This window comes from Canis aureus, chromosome 7 (assembly GCF_053574225.1).
Source record: "Canis aureus isolate CA01 chromosome 7, VMU_Caureus_v.1.0, whole genome shotgun sequence".
In the NCBI taxonomy this organism is placed as follows: domain Eukaryota; kingdom Metazoa; phylum Chordata; class Mammalia; order Carnivora; family Canidae; genus Canis; species Canis aureus.
Genome location: NC_135617.1, coordinates 72,148,888 through 72,167,951, shown reverse-complemented (window position 1 = coordinate 72,167,951; position 19,064 = coordinate 72,148,888). Strand labels below are relative to the sequence as shown.

At 47.3% G+C, this 19,064-nt stretch overlaps 1 protein-coding gene and 2 long non-coding RNA genes across 11 annotated transcripts; 2 read left to right on the top strand and 1 right to left on the bottom strand.

Moving 5' to 3' along the window:
* The first annotated feature begins 742 nt into the window (after positions 1–742).
* LOC144317842 (uncharacterized) lies at positions 743–4,232 on the top strand. The gene is made up of 2 exons (XR_013383780.1): positions 743–2,850; positions 3,063–4,232. It is a non-coding gene; the product is annotated as an uncharacterized LOC144317842 (long non-coding RNA).
* On the bottom strand, positions 3,580–17,299 carry MDC1 (mediator of DNA damage checkpoint 1). Of its 9 annotated transcripts, none has more exons than XM_077904793.1 (15): positions 17,151–17,299; positions 14,572–14,710; positions 13,640–14,020; positions 13,483–13,552; positions 11,703–13,171; positions 10,926–10,991; positions 10,668–10,760; positions 9,326–10,090; positions 9,167–9,210; positions 6,644–8,650; positions 6,446–6,565; positions 6,135–6,317; positions 5,794–5,919; positions 5,572–5,682; positions 3,580–4,298 (listed from the first exon to the last, which is right to left on the bottom strand). In XM_077904793.1, exons 2-15 carry the CDS (start codon positions 14,705–14,707, stop codon positions 4,131–4,133), a joined length of 5,739 nt encoding a protein of 1,912 aa, XP_077760919.1. In that variant the 5' UTR covers positions 14,708–14,710; positions 17,151–17,299; the 3' UTR covers positions 3,580–4,130. The 9 variants fall into 9 exon arrangements, with proteins under 9 accessions (XP_077760919.1, XP_077760922.1, XP_077760918.1 ...); XM_077904796.1 differs by having other exon boundaries at positions 17,048–17,159; XM_077904792.1 differs by lacking the exon at positions 17,151–17,299 and adding an exon at positions 16,992–17,144.
* Positions 6,056–13,158, top strand: LOC144317841 (uncharacterized). Its single transcript, XR_013383779.1, has 2 exons — positions 6,056–8,994; positions 9,025–13,158. It is a non-coding gene; the product is annotated as an uncharacterized LOC144317841 (long non-coding RNA).
* Positions 17,300–19,064: the final 1,765 nt, after the last annotated feature.

Genomic DNA, 19,064 nt, shown 5'->3' with positions numbered 1-19,064 from the left:
AGCTCGGCTACTTGTCTCATCTTAAGTGAAGCCAGTTCATCTCTTTGAGGATTCTTGTAGAAACCGAGAATTATAAGCCCCCTTTCTGTAACCTGGCCAGAGGTTGCAGAGCCTCAGTTAACACTATACTAATAAGCGGTGAGAGAGCGGAAGATTGTAGACCGAGTCTGAGAACCCGAAGCTCTATCACCCATGACGTCTTATTAAAGACTATTTTACCATAAAGTAAATTAATGTTTATTCTGTAACTTATTCTCTCCACTTGCCAAGGACAAAAAACGTCTTGTAACACTTACAGATTATTTCTAATAATGCCAAAGGCTGTTGATAGGTAATCATGAGCGTAACAATGTTAAAATATTTGTGATAGAAAATTTTGTTGTAAACTTTGTAGTATATTAATTTCATCCAAGCCTGCGATAATTCACTATCTATGACTTTACTCTGCAAGCTTATTATTAGTCTGACCCCACTTATTAGTGAGAAACCGCCAAGATCTATTTTCTTTTTTTTTTTTTTTTTTTTTAAACTTATTTTTTCATATTCTTTTTTTTTTTTTTTTTAATTTTTATTTATTTATGATAGTCACAGAGAGAGAGAGAGAGAGGCAGAGACACAGGCAGAGGGAGAAGCAGGCTCCATGCACCGGGAGCCTGATGTGGGATTCGATCCTGGGTCTCCAGGATCGCGCCCTGGGCCAAAGGCAGGCGCCAAACCGCTGCGCCACCCAGGGATCCCAAGATCTATTTTCTGAACACATTTTCCTTCGGACCTGTTTGTAATACCTACAGACTGATATATCTGAAAAAGTATAAGTAATGTTTTCCTCCATCAGAATTAAAGATCTTGTTGCTAAGGACCTAGTCAGAGTAGCTATGACCGTAGCAGGGAAGTGAGACATCATTAAGTGAAATCCTGTGGCTTATAGACAGAGGAAATACAAAGAAAATTTACCAAGATGAGAATTAAGTTGCTGCTAGTCCTGTGGGTTCATGAATGAGAAAATTGTTAGACAGCATCCCACAGCCTTTACACTCCTCTTGGAGTCCCATACTCCTACCCTCCTCTTAATCAATGCTGTCGTAAACTGCTACCAGACATCTTAGGTTTTTCCTCCAGATGCACCCTCCACCCCCTGCTTTCGCTTCAAGAAGTTGTCCTGAATTCACTGTATCAATGAAAATCACAGCTTTTGGGGCTTTAAAAAAAAAAAATCACAGCTTTCATTGAGGAAGCCCTCTCTGCATAACTGCTCCTTTCTGTCAAGCATTAGGAGTTAAGGTGTGGACACAAGAGCTGTGGGTACTGGAGTACTGCAACATCATGATTGCTCTAACTCTCCCAACTCTTTGTAATTTTCACTTTATTAAACTTTCTCCAAATTATTTTTTCAAGATTTTATTTATTCATGAGATAGAGAGAGAGAAGCAGAGACACAGGCAGAGGGAGAAGCATTCTGCCTGCAGGGAGCCTCATGCAGGGACTCCATCCCAGGACCCCAGGATCGTGACCTGAGCCAAAGGCAGATAGATGCTCAATCACTGAGCCACCCAGGCGCCCCAGTCTTCAAATTTTTCTAATTTCACTGTACCATCATTTTCTGCTAGGACTCTGATAGAGATACTTCTCATTTGTGCTACAAGCTATATAGTATTTATTGAAAATGTAAAAAATGATCTCTATTTTCCAGAAATTTAAACTGGGGCACTTCAATGTCACTAAGTAGGAGGGCACAAGTGCTAAGTGGGAATATAGAGGCAGCTGAAATTGTAAGGAATCCTGAGGACCTCAAGGCCATAGTCAGTTTTACACAGTACAGGCTCCGAGTTATACAAGCAGACTAACATTTATTTGGGTCCTATCATGTGCCACACCTACAATGGCTGTGCTTAATATTTATTGAGACATGTTTGTATGTTTAAAAGTGAGCAGCATTGGGATCCCTGGGTGGCGCAGCGGTTTGGCGCCTGCCTTTGGCCTAGGGCGCGATCCTGGAGACCCGGGATCGAATCCCACGTCAGGCTCCCGGTGCATGGAGCCTGCTTCTCCCTCTGCCTATGTCTCTGCCTCTCTCTCTCTCTCTCTCTGTGACTATCATAAATGAATAAGAAATTAAAAAAAAAAAAAAAACAGAAAAAAAAAAAAAGTGAGCAGCATTTGGTAAAGCTCATGTTCTTTCTACTACACCAAAGTTTTACAAACTTAAGTATAATTTACTCGCAGAAAAGTCACAAACTAATCACCCATCGTTTTTATTAAGGTGAAATTCACGTAACAAAATTATTTTATTATTATTTTTTTAATTTTTATTTATGATAGTCACAGAGAGAGAGAGAGAGAGTCAGAGACACAGGCAGAGGGAGAAGCAGGCCCCATGCACCGGGAGCCCGATGTAGGATTCAATCCCGAGTCTTCAGGATCGCGCCCTGGGCCAGAGGCAGGCGCCAAACCGCTGCGCCACCCAGGGATCCCTAACAAAATTATTTTAAAAAGAATAGTCTAGGGATGCCTGGGTGGCTCAGCAGTTGAGCGTCTACCTTCAGCTCAGGGCATGATCCTGGGGTCCGGGATTAAGTCCCTCATCAGGTTTCCTGCAGGGAGACTGCTTTTCCCTCTGCCCGTGTCTCTGCCTTTCTCTGTGTCTCTCATGAATAAATAAATCTTTAAAAAAAAAAAAAAAGTCTAGTGACATTTAATACATTCATAATTTGGGCAGTCACCTTATCTCTAGTTCAAAGCATTTGCATCCCTCCAAAATAAATCCCTGTACCCATTAAGCAGCCATTCCCCACTTCCCCTGCTTCTGGCAACAACCACTCTACTCTGTCTCTATGCACTTACCTATTCTAGGTATTTCTTTTTTTTTTTTTTTTTTTAAATTTTATTTATTTATTCATGATAGTTACACAGAGAGAGACAGAGAGGCAGAGACACAGGCAGAGGGAGAAGCAGGCTCCATGCAGGGAGCCCGACGTGGGATTCGATCCCGGGTCTCCAGGAACGTGCCCCGGGCCAAAGGCAGGCGCCAAACCGCTGCGCCACCCAGGGATCCCCTATTCTAGGTATTTCATGTAAGTGGAATCATCCAAGGTGACCTTTTGTGTTTGGGTCCTTTCACTTAGTATAATGCTTTTGAAAGTTCATCCTTAAAACACTGTAACATGAATCAGTATTTCATCTCCCTTTATGGATGAATAATATTCCACTGTATAGATATTCCACGTATTTATTCACATAAATAATGTTGATAGACATTTTTCTTTTCACCTTTTTGCTCTTGTGAAGTGTGGATATAAACATTTTTGTACAAGTATTTGTTTGAACACTCTTTAATTCTTTTGGGTGTATACCTACTAATGGAATTACTGGGTCATTTGGTAATTCTACATCTAATTTTTTTTGAGAAACTGTCAGGTTGTTTACCACAGTAGCTGATCCATTTTATATTCCTACCAGGAATGTATAATAAGGGTTATAATTTCTCCATATCATTGTAATCAACCAACTTTCTTAAAATTTAAATTTATGTTTAAAAAAAAAAACCGCACTAAAACAAAAACAAAAAACCGCACTACACCATAAGGCACAGAGTGAATATTTATTTATCAGACGTTAAACCTAAGCTAATTTTGTAAACACTGGAAAAGCAGGCCAGAAAAGTGCAGAGATTTGCTCAAAGTCAAAGCTAAAGAACGCTTCTAACACGATGGAGGAGAAAGGAAAATATTCTAGAGGATTCCATAACTCCAACCTCAAATTTACTCACTCCCAGCATCCCTTCAAGTTCCTGACACTAAAACTGTTCCACTATCTTTCAGAGGAGAGTAAGGATCCCAGTAAGAGGAAAAGAAGTGGCTTCCAAACAGGAGGTAGGATACTGTGTCTGCCCAGAACAGTAAGTACATCAGTTCTGCTAAGATATCTGAGTATGGTACCACCCAACCCTAAGTGACCACTTAAGAAATCTGTGGCTCCAGACCTCCCTATCTGTTGTTTACCCATAATATTCCAAGATAAGTCAGGTCAGGTTACCCCAATCCTCTCTAAAGCCCTAGGTTCTTTCTTCCAAATCTTACTCTAACACTTTTATTCACTGGTCTGGGAGGGAAAAGAGTATTGTAGTGACATTTTCAGGAGGATGACATTTCCAAAGTGGAGAAGATGAACGCCTCTGGCTTGGCTTCCTGCTTTAGCACTCCTGTTAGCAGGAACTCAGGTGAGAGGATGGGCAGCCCAATCCGAAAAGGAATAGAGCATCGAGGGAAGTCCTGGGAGCATGTAATCACAACTCTCTGAGGCTGGGGAAAGACAGCAAAGACAAAGTCAGGGGTGAAAAAGAATTCTAGGAATAGGTTCAGAACCCACGAATCAGTTTCAGCATCACTGAAATAGACTCCCTGATATGAAGCACTTGCCAAAAGTACTCTTGCCAGAAAAGCCAAACCTGAATTTATTCAAGCTTTTATTTTTATTTAAAATTTTTTTTTTATTTTAAAGATTTTATTTATTTATTCATGAGAGACACACAGAGAGAGGCAGAGACAAAGGCAGAGGGAGAAGCAGGCTCCATGCAAGGGAGCCCGATGTGAGACTCAATCCTCTGTCTTCAAGATCACACTCTGGGCCGAAGGCAGGTGCCAAACTGCTGAGCCACTCAGGCATCCCTATTCAAGCTTTTAAAATTAACTATAGTTTATAAGGAATGTAAAAGAACAAGATAAATGACACAGCATGGGGGCAAACAGTAAAACCCAGACGGGAACATTCTAAAAAACAGCTGACCTAGTTTCTGCAGGAAGCCAATGGAATAAAAAAAAAAAAAAAAAGCCTGGGTGGGTTGGGTGGGGGGAAGATCTTCTAGAGTGAAAGAGAATAAAGAGATATGCAATTGTGGCAATACATAGACCTTGTTTAAATCCTGATTTGAACTGTAAGGAGAACTTTTTGGCCAACTGGAGAAATCTGACTAATGGAGTATGAGAAAATGACTAAGAAGCTATTGTTAATTTTGTTATGGATCAATAATTGCATTGTCATTACGTTAAAAAAAAGTACATAATTTCTTAGAAAAGGATACTTTAAGTATATAGGGGGAAATAATATGATGTATGCAGTTTCCTTTAAAATAGTTCAGCAAGGGACACCTGAGTGGCTCAGCAGTTGAGCGTCTGCCTGCAGCTGAGGGTGTGATCGCAGGATCCAAGATCAAGTCTCACATCGGGCTCCCTTGGAGGAGCCTGTTTCTCTCTCTACCTGTATCTCTGCCTCTCTGTCTCTCATGAATAAATAAATCTTAAAAAAAAAAAAAAACAACAACTAAAAAATAAATTAGTTCAGCATAGAAAAACAATACATGAAGAAAATGTAGCAAAATCTAAACTACCTTGTTAATTCTGAGTGATTGATATATGGAGGTTCATTGATAATAAAGGTTCTCTCTGTATGTTTGAAAATTTTTAAAATACAATACAAATAAATCCACTTGGAATCAACAGACTTTTCCTTCATTCCTATCCCTTTACATACTACAGGGCTCCCTTATCCCCTCAATACTTGTGTTCCCACCCATACCTTATAAGACCGGGGCATGCTGGGTAGTACAGTGCCTCCACAGCAGCTGATGATCTCTCCCATCTGAGGTGGTGGTGGCTGGACTCCTGGAGTCACATGGATCTCATAGCCCTAAGAGAAAGAAAATGGTAGAGGCCACAGATGTATGCACTGAGAGGCTATGAATAGCTGGGGAACCTCAGGAGGGAGGGTTGGAGCATGGGGCACAAGACAGCCTCCTACCTCCAGCAACCTTTGCTCCCGAGCCCGGCTCAGGGCATCTCGAAGGCTGAAGCCAAAGTTCTTCTCCTGCTCAGGATCAGTCACCACATATTCATCCGGGGGCAAAAAGCAACCAGCCTTGTGGGACTAAGGACAGTAGCAGTCAGCATCAAAGCTCAGCCCAGCTCACCACCCAGCTCTTCTACCTAGCATTTGGAGGGAGCTTACAAAATGTTTTTTGAATTAAGCTTTCTGCTTCACTCACCTCCCTTGTCCTCCTGGGCCCCTCCTTCCCCTTTCTAGGGCACCCTAAGAGTAGTTTTCTGCCATGGTACCTCTTCTGTCATCTTCTAGCCTCTCACCTGGTGGAGCCAATCCAAGGAGAGGATGGGAATCCCCCGCCCCAGAGCACACAGGAACTTGACCGTACGGCGGACTCGATCAGTCACCAAGTGGGAAGCCTCTGCCACTGAGCTGGCCAGACTCCCCCCCAGGGCCAGCACTGCCCGCTCACCACGGGCATCCACCACTCCTGTGAAGAGAACCTGCGGAGGGAGTTAGCCTGAGCTGGACACAGCAACCCATGCCATCAGCGCCTGTTTCCAAACCCGTTGGTATCCTCCCATCCTCCCACATCTGCCTCCCACCAAGCCCCATGCCCCTTCTCTCCTACTTTGGGGACTGTGGACTCTTGGTTAGGTTTGGTTCGTCTAAGACTGCGGCTTGGGATTCTCTTGGGCTCCTCCTCTGCTTGGTCTCTCTTTCTCTTGCCTGGTCCTGGAACCACTACAACCTGGGATTGAGAAAGATCTTGCTAGGAGTTTCGGAGCCTCCAGGCCCTTTCCTAGCTTCAGTCAGGCCCTGTCCTCACCTCCTCCTCCCTTGGCCTCTCCATTGGATCTTCTTCCTCCTCCTTGAGGAACACTGTCTCCTGGGTGACTTCTCCTCTTTGGTGCCGTTTTTGAGGTGGGGGTGAATCCACAGTAGCCAAAGGCCTCTTGTGGCTCTGAGAGGCCTTAGGTGGGGGCCCCAGGGTGAACTCCGATCTGCCTGCTGCCTCCAACTTGTGGATCTGGGTAGCATGAGTGGGGGCTTCAGGAAGCTGGGCAAAGGCCGGCTTGGGAATGGTCCTGAGGGACTCAACTGTTCTCACTGCTCTTTGTCTTTGGTTCCTTGAGGACCGAGATTTAGGTTCAGGGAGTGCAGAGTAGGGCTCACAGATAATGGGAGCTATAAGGGACTCATGGTTCCTAGTGGCCCTCAGCCTCCTGCTGCAATTGGCTTGAGAGATGGGCTCAGGGGGAATAGGCTGGTCTGTGGGGACAGAAGGCTGGAATTCAGGAGTGGTAAGAACTGGCACAGCACTTATTGTAGAAGACCTTAGCATCTTACCCTGACTTCCCTGAACCTTGGGGGAGAACAGTTGATCTGTGGGGGTGACAGATTCAAGATCAGGGGCTGTGGGTTCAATTGGCTGGGGCATCTTGACAAAGGACCTATGTGTCCTGCCCCGAGTGGCCCGAGATGTGGGCTCAGGAGTGACAGGCTGATCTGTGGAGATGGAAGGCTGGGGTTCAGGCACTGTGGGGGCAACTGGTTCAGGGGTCTCGATAGAGAACCTTTGTGTCCTACCCCGAGTGGCCTGAAATGCAAGTTTGGGGATGACAGGCTGGTCTGTGGGGGTACAAGCCTGGAGCTCAGGGACTGTGGAGACAACTGATGTGTTAGTCTTGCTAGAAGACTTAGGTGTCCTGCCCTGAGATATACGTTTGGGGGTGACAGGCTGGCCTTTGTGGGTGGTAGGCTGGAGCTCAGTGGCTGTGGGGACAGTTGGCTTAGGAGTCTTGAGAGAAGACCTGTGTGTCCTGCTGTGAGTGGCTCCTGATGTGGGCTCAGTGATGACAGACTGGTCTTTGGAGGTAGACGGCTGAAGTTCAGGAGCTGTGGGGACAGTTGGTTCAGGGGTCTTGACAGAGGACCTACGTGTCCTGCCCCAAGTGACCTGAGATGTGGGCTCAGGGGTGACAGGCTGGTCTCTGGGGATAGTAGGCTGGAATTCAGGAGCTGTTGGGACAATTGGCTCAGGAGTCTTGACAGAAGACCTACGTGTCCTCCTGTGAGTGCCCCCAGATGTGTGCTCAGTGATGACAGACTGGTCTTCAGAGGTGGAAGGCTGGAGTGCAGGGGCTGTGGGGACAGTTGGTTCAGGGATCTTGACAGAGGACCTACGTGTCCTGCCCCAAGTGACCTGAGATGTGGGCTCAGGGGTGACAGGCTGGTCTTTGGAAGTAGAAGGCTGGAGCGCAGGGGTTGTGGAGATGTCTACTTTGGGAGTCTTGACAGAAGACCTAAGTGCCCTGCTCTGAGTGGCTGTGGAGACAACTGGTTCAGGAGCCTTGACAGATTTACGTGTCCTGCCTTGAGATATGGGCTCAGCAGTGACAGACTGGTCTTTGGAGGTGGAAGGCTGGACTTCAGGGACAAGGAGTTCAGGGGTCTTCAGAGAGGACCTACGTGTCCTGCCCCGAGTGACCCGAGATGTGGGCTCAGGACAGAGGGGCTGGTCTGTGGGGATGGTTGAGTGAGGTTCAAGGGCTAAAGAAGAAATTGCAGAGAGTGTCTTCCTGGAGGACCCTCGGAGCCTGACTTTGGATTTTGGGTACAGAGGCTCCATCTCTGAGGATAAAGGAGTCCCTGGAACTTCCTGATTCCCATTTTGCCTGGTCCTGGGAATGGGCTCTAAAGAAGATGGAGAGGAAGAAAGGAAGGGCTGAGACACAGGATGTTTTTGACTCTGAGAGAGGAGGGGGTTGTGGTGTGGGGTTGAAGCTTCAGGCACTGCAGCAGGCAGATGAGCATCTGCGGATTCCTGATCACCCTGAGGAGAAATAGAAGTAAGTGAGGGAGGAAGAGGCAGAGAGAAGAGAGACAGTACTTGGATACTATTCTTGATACTTGTTTATTGTTAGAGTGTGTTCCTGGCACTTCACTTGTCTGTGACCTCCCTTCATGAGACTTGGAACTTCCTAGGGAGGAAGCAGTCCTCATTCCCACAGACCTATCCTCATGCCAGTATAGTGTTCCCCAGAGATGGATGATGGTAATAAAAGGATGGCTGGAAAAAGATGGGAAAGACATGAAAAAAAAAAAAAAAAAAAAAAAGGACATTCTAAGTCAGGCAGAGGGAGACAGACCTTGGGAAACAGATACAGAAAATGATAGGTGTAAAAAAAAAAAAAAAAAAAATGATAGGTGTGAAGGGAAAGGTACAGAGCCAACTAAGGAGTGGTGACAATGGAAGACAATTGGGAAGATGGAGAAAGGAAGAGATTAAAGCAAGGTCAGGGGAAGGGGCAACAATGAAATAGAGGGAGGTAGAAAAAGCAGTTCTCACCACAGAGGCCTTCTCAGCAGGTGGCGCCTTGCAAGTCAGGTGGCCTAGACAGAAAGTGAAAAAAAGTGTATGTAGCTGGGGTCTAAGCACTCAGCCACTTAGGGGTTGTTTAGCACAAGTGCTGTGTACCACCTTAGGTTCCCCTCTGCCTTCACTTACCTCTCTCCTGCCTGCTGGGGCTCATCGGGGCTCCACCTGACTGGCTCCCAGAAGCTTCTGGGACTGAAGCAAGTCCCTGCTGGGCCCCCATCCCTGCACTAGGCTCTGGTGTTAGACTGGAGGCCTGCCCTTCCTGGTCTTGGCTCCCTTTCTCTATCTCCCCTCTCTGTGGGCCTCTCTCCAGTTTTACTTCTGGTACCTTCATGCCTAATCCACTTGGCTCACCCTCTCTCTCTACTACTGGTTTCTCTGCTTCTCTTTCAAATATTTCTCTTGCAATAGACTGCTTTTCTGTCTCTTTCTCTTGTGCCTCCCTGGGTATCTCAATTTCTATGTTTAAACTCTCCATGTTCCTTTCAGTACTTGCACTTTTCACCTTTTGGTCAGACTCTTGTCCCTGATTATCTCTAGCTAACACCCGTATCCCTCTAGTTAACTCTTCTCCTAACACATCTTCTCTCTCTCCTGCTGGCAGCTTCTTGGTTTCCCTGTCCAATGGGCCTCTCTCAGGGGCCACCTCCTCTGGTGCTTCTCTTGGTGTACCCATGTCTTTCTCCACAGTCTGCATCCCTCTGCCTTGAATCCCCAGTGGCTCTGCATGAACTGGGCTCTCTGGATGTTGGGCTTGTGGTGCTGTCCTAGGTGTAGAGGGGCAAGATCCATGGGCATCAATGTGGGCAGCAATGGGCTGGGGCTCAGAGGCCTCAGACTCTCTTGGACAGAATGGCTGTGTTGCCAAGACTTCCCACGGCTCATCCAGGGCACCTGGAAGTAGAGTCAGGGAGAGAGAGACAGAGAGAGACAGAGAGACAGAGAGATAGAGACAGAGAGACACACACACAGAGAGAGAGAGATGCAGATTGGGAAAGTAATAAATAGGATGAGAAAAGATTAAGATAAATTCATGAATAATAGGGATGCCTGGGTGGTTCAGTAGGTTAAGTGCCTGCCTTCGGCTCAGGTCATGATCTTGGGTCCTGGGATTGAGCCCCACATGGGGCTCCCTGCTCAGCAGGGAGTCTGTTTCTCCCTCTCCCTCCACCCCTTCCCCAAATCGTGCAGGTGTGCTCTCTTTCTCTCCCTCAAATAAAGCAATAAAATTTTTAAAATAAAAAATTCATGAATAATAAACCTAATAATCATAATCATAAGCTGGTCATTAAAGGAAAGTTGGGAAGAGGACCAAAAAAATAAGATGCATACAGAAGTTCTCATAGCAGCCTCTTTAAAAATGATGGAGATGGAGAAACGTCAGTAAAAAGTCAAAGAATATGAAAGAAACATGTAAAGAGAAAAAGCAATGATGCCAAGTTAGGAGCATGAAGGATAGAGTTTCTTATACCTGAGGCCTGGAAGCTGTAATAGGAAGGGCCAGACTCTTGGGGTAGAGTAGCCAGGAAGGCCTGAGTGGCTTCATCCTCCATGCTCTGGACTGCTGCAGAAGAAAAGCTGGCTCACGCCTAGCTCTTCCACAGAACTCTGGGGACCCATTCTTGGCCTCCTGCCCCACCTACACCAGCTTTCACAACCTTCAAGGACCACCAGTCTGGGCTCCCAGCTCCCACTTGCACCAACATCCATACAACACAGATGCCCTCACCTTCTGGGCTCTGATTCTCTCTCTCCACAAAGCACTGGGTAGCCTGTAGGTCCAGGTCTTCAGAATCTGATGGGGGAGCAATATAAGATAGATAAGTCATATCTCATGCTTAACTCCTTACTCTTTCTCTACCATTTTCTCCCCAACCCCAAGCCCTCTACAATGGACTGAATGTTTGTATCCCACCCAAAATTCATATGTTGAAACCTAATCCCCAATGTGATTTTATTAGGAGGTAAGGTCTTTGGGAGATGATTAGGTCATGAGGGTAGAACCCACTGAATGGGATTGGTACCCTTATAAAAGAGACCCCACAATTAACTTGTGCCCTTCTACCATATGAGGACACAGTGAGACAACAGCTGCCTATGAACAAGGAAGTAGGTCTTCATCAGAACACAATCATACCAGAACTTTGTTGTTTTTTTTTAAGATTTTATTTATTCATAGAGACACAGACTGAGAGAGAGAGAGAGGCAGAGACACAGGCAGAGGGAGAAGCAGGCTCCATGCAGGGAGCCCCACGTGGGACTCGATCCCAGGTCTCCAGCAGGATCACACCCCGGGCTGCAGGGGGCGCTAAACCGCTGTGCCACTGGGGCTGCCCCATACCAGAACTTTGATCTTAGACTTCTAAGCCTTCACAACTATGAGAAAGAATTTCTATTGTTTATAAACCACCCAGCCTATGGTATTCTGTTACAGTACCCCAAGTGGACTAAGATATTCTATAAGCGTTCTTTCTTTTCGGGGTCAAGGAAGAAGGCCAGCACTTACCACCATGGTTGTCTCCACAGTTCTTGGTCCTGTCCACATGTGGTTCTCTCTTCCTTTCTGTGGGGGTCTGGGCTCCCTCTTTCTGTGGTTGGATGGTTTCTCCTGAAGTGCCTGTGTCCACCACCAGATCTATAAGGTTCTCCTTTGAGACAGGGAGAAGATCTTGCTCCACCTGTGATACAAGTGAAACCCCCTGGGCCCTCGCCTCAAGAACTCTCTCCTGCTCAAGAACTGGTGCAGCCGATTCTGTCCCAGCATCCCCTTCTGCTAGAAGCTGGTGCTTTGCAGTATCTGCCACCAGTGAGGCTGCTAAGGATGTGTCCTCCTCCACATCTGTCCCACAGTCCTCAGATAGAGGAGGCTGGGGTTCCCCTAGGTGCATCACAGGCAGCTTTGCTTGGCCCCCTTCTACTTCCACATATGTTTGATCTGTCCATACCACAGGCACCTGATGCTTCTCCACAAGTATAATAGCTGGTCCTGGTAGGACTTTCTCTTCCACTTGTGTGATGTCTATGGTGGCAGAGGCTTGATTTCTCTCCAGGTGGACCTCAAGTAAGCTCTTATCTTCATCTACCTCTAGATCACTGTCTTGGAGAGGAAACTGCCTCTTTTCTGAGCATGCCTTGTCTGTATGACACTTGGGCACAGTTCTTCTGTTTTCCATTGGGAGACCCTCCTCCTCCATGTCTGTCTTACTATCTCTCCCAGCAGAGGTTTGGCTTGGCTCCAGAAGGGCCACAGGTTGGGCCCTGTCCTCTTCCACATCTGTACCTCTGTTCCATGTATCAGATCCGCTCTCTTTCAGACGTGCCAAAGTGAGTGCTGCTAAGACTTCTTCCTCATCATCTGTATTGCTGTCAATCACCATGGAAATTTGGTTTCTCTCCAGAGGGACTGCCAGTTGGATCTCACTTTCCTCCACATCTGTATCATTACCAGCTGGGATCTCCTGTAGATGTACCAAAGCAGGTTCCTGAAGACTCTTTGTACTAACTCTGTGGAAGATTTGCCTCTTCTTCATAGGAACTACAGCTGGTGTTGCAGGGATCCGTTCTTCTTCCACATCAGTATCACTGTCTATGAAATCAGAAGGTTGGGCCCTTTCTAAATGGACTTCAGCAGGCCTTACTGGAGGCCTGCTCTCATCCACATCTGTGTCACTGTCCTCCCCAGCACTTTGGTTTCTCTCCAGAATCCCCCCAAGTGAGACCACCCCATTCCTTGCATCCCTCTCAACTTTTGTGTTATTGTTCCTCTCCTTCACTGAACACTGATCCTTTCCAAGCTGGGTTGCAGGTGTCATAGCTTTCAGCTGTTCTGTTTCTGCAGTGGAGCCTCTTCTGGCAGATAAGGAGGCCTCTCCCGCTGCTGAATGCTGACTTTCTTCCTCATCTGTGTCACTGTCCAGGTTGAAGGCAAAAGGTGGCCCAGGGCCATCTGGGGCAGGAGAAGGCCCCTCTTCATCACTGTAAAAGGGAACAGAAGAGAAAGGGTTGATAGCATCTGTTTCCCAAGAAGAAATACTCCACTCAACTATGAGCACCTTAAGGGCAGACACAAGGCAGTAGCTGTTTGTTTGTTTGTTTGTTTCTTTTCTCTCCAGCAATTAGTTCTCACTTGGCACATCAGAGATGCTCAATAAAAGTTCAGCTGAGCAAAAGAGTATGTGCAATTCCCCAGCCCCACTTTCATAACAATCATCTCTTGCAGATAGATTCTACAGTCCCTGGTTCCTCCTCCTTTTAAAGATGTAAGTGTCTGGCCCTTTGGCACTTACCTCTCTGGAACTACTGCTGCCAAAGGGGAGGTCCTTGGTTCTTTCACCACACACCTTTCAGAAGGAGAATCTAAGAGTAAAAAGGAATTAAGTTAGTTGACTGTTCTATACTCACCATCCCCATCTTCTCACCCACCCTCCCAATATACAAACATACCTACTTCCTCCTCCGAGTCCTCAGCCAACAGGAGCCCCTGGGGTTGAGTTCCTCCCTGTACCCTGGGTGTCTCTTCTACAGTTAGAGGGCCCCGGGAAACAAAGGGCAGGGGGACATTCAGGCGATGGTACTGGCAGGGCAAGTCAGCAAAGAGAATCAACTCCTGGTCCCTCAGCCGATGACTCACCCCTGGGCTTAGGACCTTAGGAGGCCTTAGGACTTGAGTACCATTGAGGCTGCCACAATCTTGGAGGACAGGTGCCTTGTCCCAGGCCAAGATTTCAATGACTGCATGTTGTTTGGAGATGGATGAAAAGGGCAGGGTCACAGAGCAATCAGGCATTCGGCCTACCATATTCTTCCCAAGATACAGGGGAAAATCTAAGAATTAGAGAGATAGATAGGTTAAGGCCTGAGTCTTGGCCTGCTATCGGGAAAATATTCCTGTTAAGTAAGTACCCCACTACTAACTCAAAGTCCCCACACACATAAGAAAAATAAAAGACGGTAGGACGTATAAGTATTGAAGAATATAAGCAATGCATTATTCATTGTCAATACCCCATCCATCCACACTGGATTTTTTCTACTGCAGTAAAATATACATAAAATTTACCATTTAACCATTTTTAAGTGTACAGTTTAGTAGCATTAAGTACAGTCACATTGTTGTGCAACCATCACCACCATTCATTTCCAGACCATGCTGGATTTCCATCTGAATCTCTTCATCTTCTCCTACCAAAGTAAAATTGAGCCCATTGAGTCCAGGGTACTTGCCAGGAGCAATCAACTCAATCAGCCCCTCCTCTGCATTCCCAGTGAAAAACTCAGATCTCCTCGAAACATATAAAAGATGCTTACAACCATCCAACTACCTCCCCATAAAAATAAGAGGCCTATACCAGTACTTTATCATCCAAGAAACTGACCTTTTTCTGGTCCATGGGCACTACTGAAGATATGCAACCGCCCTACAGGCTCTAAGCCACGCCCCAAGGCTTCACTGGGTCTCTCTGTCTCCTCCTCTTCTTCAATCTCCCAGTTGATAGCCTGGGTGTCCTCCATGACCTGGGAAGTAAACACATTATCATCTCAGGTCCTCGGGCAGTCTCAGAGAGGAGGCTGATAACTGGAGATAACCCTGGAGAGTTATAGGAGATTGACATGTCTCCTATCTTTTTTTTAAGATTTTATTTATTGGGACACCTGGATGGCTCAGTGGTTGGGTGCCTGCCTTCGGCCCAGGTGGTGATTCTGGGGTCCCAGGATCCCATCCCACATCGGGCTCCCTGCAGGCAGCCTGCTTCTCCTTCTGCCTCTGTGTCTCTCATGAATAAATAAATAAAATCCCAAAATAAAATGTGGGGGGATCCCTGGGTGGCTCAGCGGTTTAGCGCCTGTCTTCAGCCCAGGGCGTGATCTTGGAGTCCCGGGATCGAGTCCCACATCGGGCTCCCTGCATGGAGCCTGCTTCTCCCTCTGCCTGTGTCTCTGCCTCTCTCTCTCTCTCTCTCTCTCTCTCTCTGTGTGTGTGTGTCTCTCATGAATAAATAAATAAAATATTTAAAAAAAAAAATAAATAAAATGTGGGACTCCATCCCGGGACCCCAGGATCACGACCTGGGTGGAAGGCAGGGGCTCAACTGCTTAGCCACCCAGGTGTCCCGACATGTCTCCTTCTGACAACCAACCTGTTATTATCCTTCTGAACTATTTAAAAAACATTTGTGTCTATAATAATAAATAAATATTACGGGGGTGGGAATAAACAGTATGAGATCCCAAGTACACATACTACAAATGCATGTGCTTATGTATAAAGAGACAAACATTCTGAGAAAAAACAATGCTTAGCCTTATGGTATATGATATACTGATAGTTTTCATTTTTTTTTTTTCCCATCCACTATTGTTTAAATGCTGATCTGCAACCTGCTAAATTGATTTCACCATCCACTTACTGGTTTGGAACCCACAGCCTGAAAAAAATATTTTAGAGAGAGCTAAACTTTGCCAAGCATCAACTATGTGCTCAGCATTGTGTTATGTGTTAGGCACCATGGACATATGAGGCAGGCATTTAAAAAAGTAAGGCTAAGGGACACCTGGGTAGCTCAGCAATTGCGCGTCTGCCTTCAGCTCAGGGCATGATCCCAGTTCAGGGATCAAGTCCCACGTCGGTCTCCTTGAATGGAGCCTACTTCTCCCTCTGCCTATGTCTCTGCCTCTCTCTGTCTCTCATGAATAAATAAATAAAACCTCAAAAATTAAGGCTAAAACATTAAATGACTTGCTTAGGGTAACATAGCAGGTAGGTGGAAAGGATAGGAACAAATGTGCTTCTGGAGGCAAACCGCATGCTTTTTATACTTTAGCAGAACATCTCAATGTGATCAACTAACTGCCGAGAATCCTAACAACCGAGGTACATAGAGGCTTGTTCTGTATGAAGCATTACTCTAGTTTATACTGACACTCACTTAATCCTCATAAAAATGTTTTAAACTATTATTATTACTCTATCAGACTAAGCAACTGCAACATAGGCGGGTTAAGGAACTTGCCCAAGGTAAACAAGGTATTTTCTGTCCTCTGTTTAATACTTCATGGCTTTCCATGCCCACAGGATGAAATAAAATCTCAACTCTTTAGCAAGATCCTCCATGATCTGCACCTCAGGGCCTGCTTCCCTCTGCCAAAGCCTATGGTTCAGCCACATGGACCTTCTCTCCCCAAACTGAACACACTGCTCCTGTGGTTCCCCATACCTGCATGCCTTGGTCAGTTCCTTGGCCCTTAGCTCCTAGTTTTCTGGTCCAACTCCTACCCATGATTTATGGTTCAGTCCAAATGTCGCTTCCTCAGTAAGGCCTTTCCTGGAGGCGTCCTTGCTTTCTGTCCTTGGTGTCCCCACATGCCCCCCGTGGTCGGAGAACTTTTATTTCCCCTAACACTTCTCACCATATTGCAACCATTACTTTCCATTTCTGCCTTCGCAAACTGTGTCTCTTCCCCTAGGTCACATCATATTCATTCAAGAATACCTACTGAGCACCTGGAACTGTTCAAGGAGCTCGGAATACAGTCACAAAACAAACAAAATTAACCCCACCGTCCTGCGAAAGGACAAATGAAAGGTGATGAAAACTCAAAACGGTGAGGGTGGAATTCCCTTAGAGGCTAACTGCTGACAGGGAAAGCAGGCGTCGTCCCCGGGGAGAGCTGACTCCGTCCCGCAGGCAGGAACTCAACGGGAGCCCAGGCCCCGCGGCTCCATCCGGGGCGCCACCATCTTTCATCTCCACCCCAGGGGCTTCCCGCCGGGCCCCACGTCTCCCCATCTTCATACCTAACCTCGGGGCGGGGCGTCAAGTATGGCTGAATACTACAATCCGAGAAACCAACCGGCAAGTGCCGTCCGCCCCGGCGCGGCAGGGCACGCCCCTCCCGCCCTACGGGAGGATCAAGATGGCTCCCGCGAGCGGTGGGCGCGGCCCCCAGAACTCACCCACTGCGAGTCCCCGCGCGCCGCCAGTAACGGCCGCGACCCGGCGCGCGGGAGCTCGCGCCGAGAGGGCGCCGGCCCTTTGATTGGCTTCTGCTGCTGTCTCTCACGACCGACGACTGAGGAAGCGCCCAACCGGGGGCCGCCGCCAAGGTCCCGCCCCGCCCCGCCCCGCCCCGCCCCGCCCCCTCAGCAGCTCAAAGGGGCAGGTCTTCCCGGGCGCCTGAAATCGGTTAAGTGAGGCGGTCACCCGAGGCTGCCGTGCGCGCACTGAATGGCGCGCCGCGATTGGGCAGCTCCAAGGCACAGCGCGGCACCGCCGCACCACGCACCGCCCACTTCCCGCGCAGATTTCCGAACCGCGACCACAGAGTCTGGCTCCCGTCGGTGGATAGAGGGGCCGGCCACAGTCGTCGCCGAGGCGTCGGCCGCGGCCAGAGAGCCTTCCTCGGTCCTCCCAGACATGGAGTCCGCTGACTCAGGAGAAATGGAAATGAGCTGCGGGTTGCAGTCGTGGCCGGAGGCTGCAGGTTGGAGAACTGCCCGTAGGCGTGCCGCTTGAAGAGTCTCCATCACAGTGGGAATTCATTTCCTTTTGAATTGGCTTTTTTAGGGCAAGTCATGTCCTTCCCTTTCTGACACTACGTCCTGATGGACCTGTGGAGGTCATTTTCCTAAGGATCCCTAGGCAAAGACGGAGAACTGTTTGTTAACTGTCTTAAAGGTTGACCGAGGTCTTTCAAGAGGTGGAGGACGGATGCTAAAACCATCAGTTTCATGATCTCACACTAAGAGAGGAGAACAGTGACAATACTATTAACGTGTGTACTTGAGGAAGTCCTTTGCGTTCATTATCTGTCCTCCAACCACAACAATCAAATAGATTTCAGGGAGGGAATTGAAGTCTGCGAAGTTAAGAGACCTGCCGACGTTCCTACAGCTAATGGAAGGGAAGGACAACTTGAGACAAGTCCTCTGATTCTAGATTCTGAACTTTCCCCACTAGCACAAAATGACTGCTTTCATTAGGATCATGCCCTGAAACATAGAACATTCTCTTTTAAGTGGGTAGAGAAGGTCTTGCACAACTTGCTGTTTATTTTTTGTTTAGGTGAGAAGAAATGTGTTGACTGGACTGTGAGTGAACAATGATGACCTTGATAGCACAAGTCCTATGTCCTATTACAATGTGGTAACACCCTCCATTGTTTACACATTTCCCATCAAATTGCAGAGACTGAAGACAGGGAAACTAATTTTTACTCACTTTGTATCCCTAGCTTCTGGCTTGGTGGACACTTAGTATCTATCAAACGAACCCTTAAGGAGCATGCCCCTCTGACTTGAGCGCATCCAATTTTCTCCCATCAGACCCCCTCTTTTGTTTCAATCCTGAGGCTTTTGAGAGATTGCAATGGCCAGCTGCCTAGTCAGTGAATTCAGCAAACTGAAAAACACTTCCACCAAAATGTCTGGAGAGGCATCCTGGAAGACACTGAAATTCAGGCACCTCACCTCATAATTCTCTAGACAAAAGCAGTGTCTTCAATGCTGCCCTAAGAGTCCCCCCCCCTTTTTAAGAATTTATTTATTCATGAGAGACCCAGGCAGAGAGAGAGAGGCAGAGACACAGGCAGAGGGAGAAGCAGGCTCCATGCAGGGAGCCCGATGTGGGACTCGACTCCGTGTCTCCAGGATCACGCCCTGCGAAGGCGCGCTAAACCGCTGAGCCACCAGGGCTGCCCTAAGAACCCCTTTTGATGGGGGAACAGAGGACTGGCTGAGGACAAAGCACAAGCCCAGGGCAGCACATTGACAAGCCCTTGAAACAGGCAGAGGGACCTTCCTCTACGGACTCAACTGCCTCGATGTTCATACTTTGCTAAGGAGAAAAGGCAATCTTAGCCCAACCCCCAG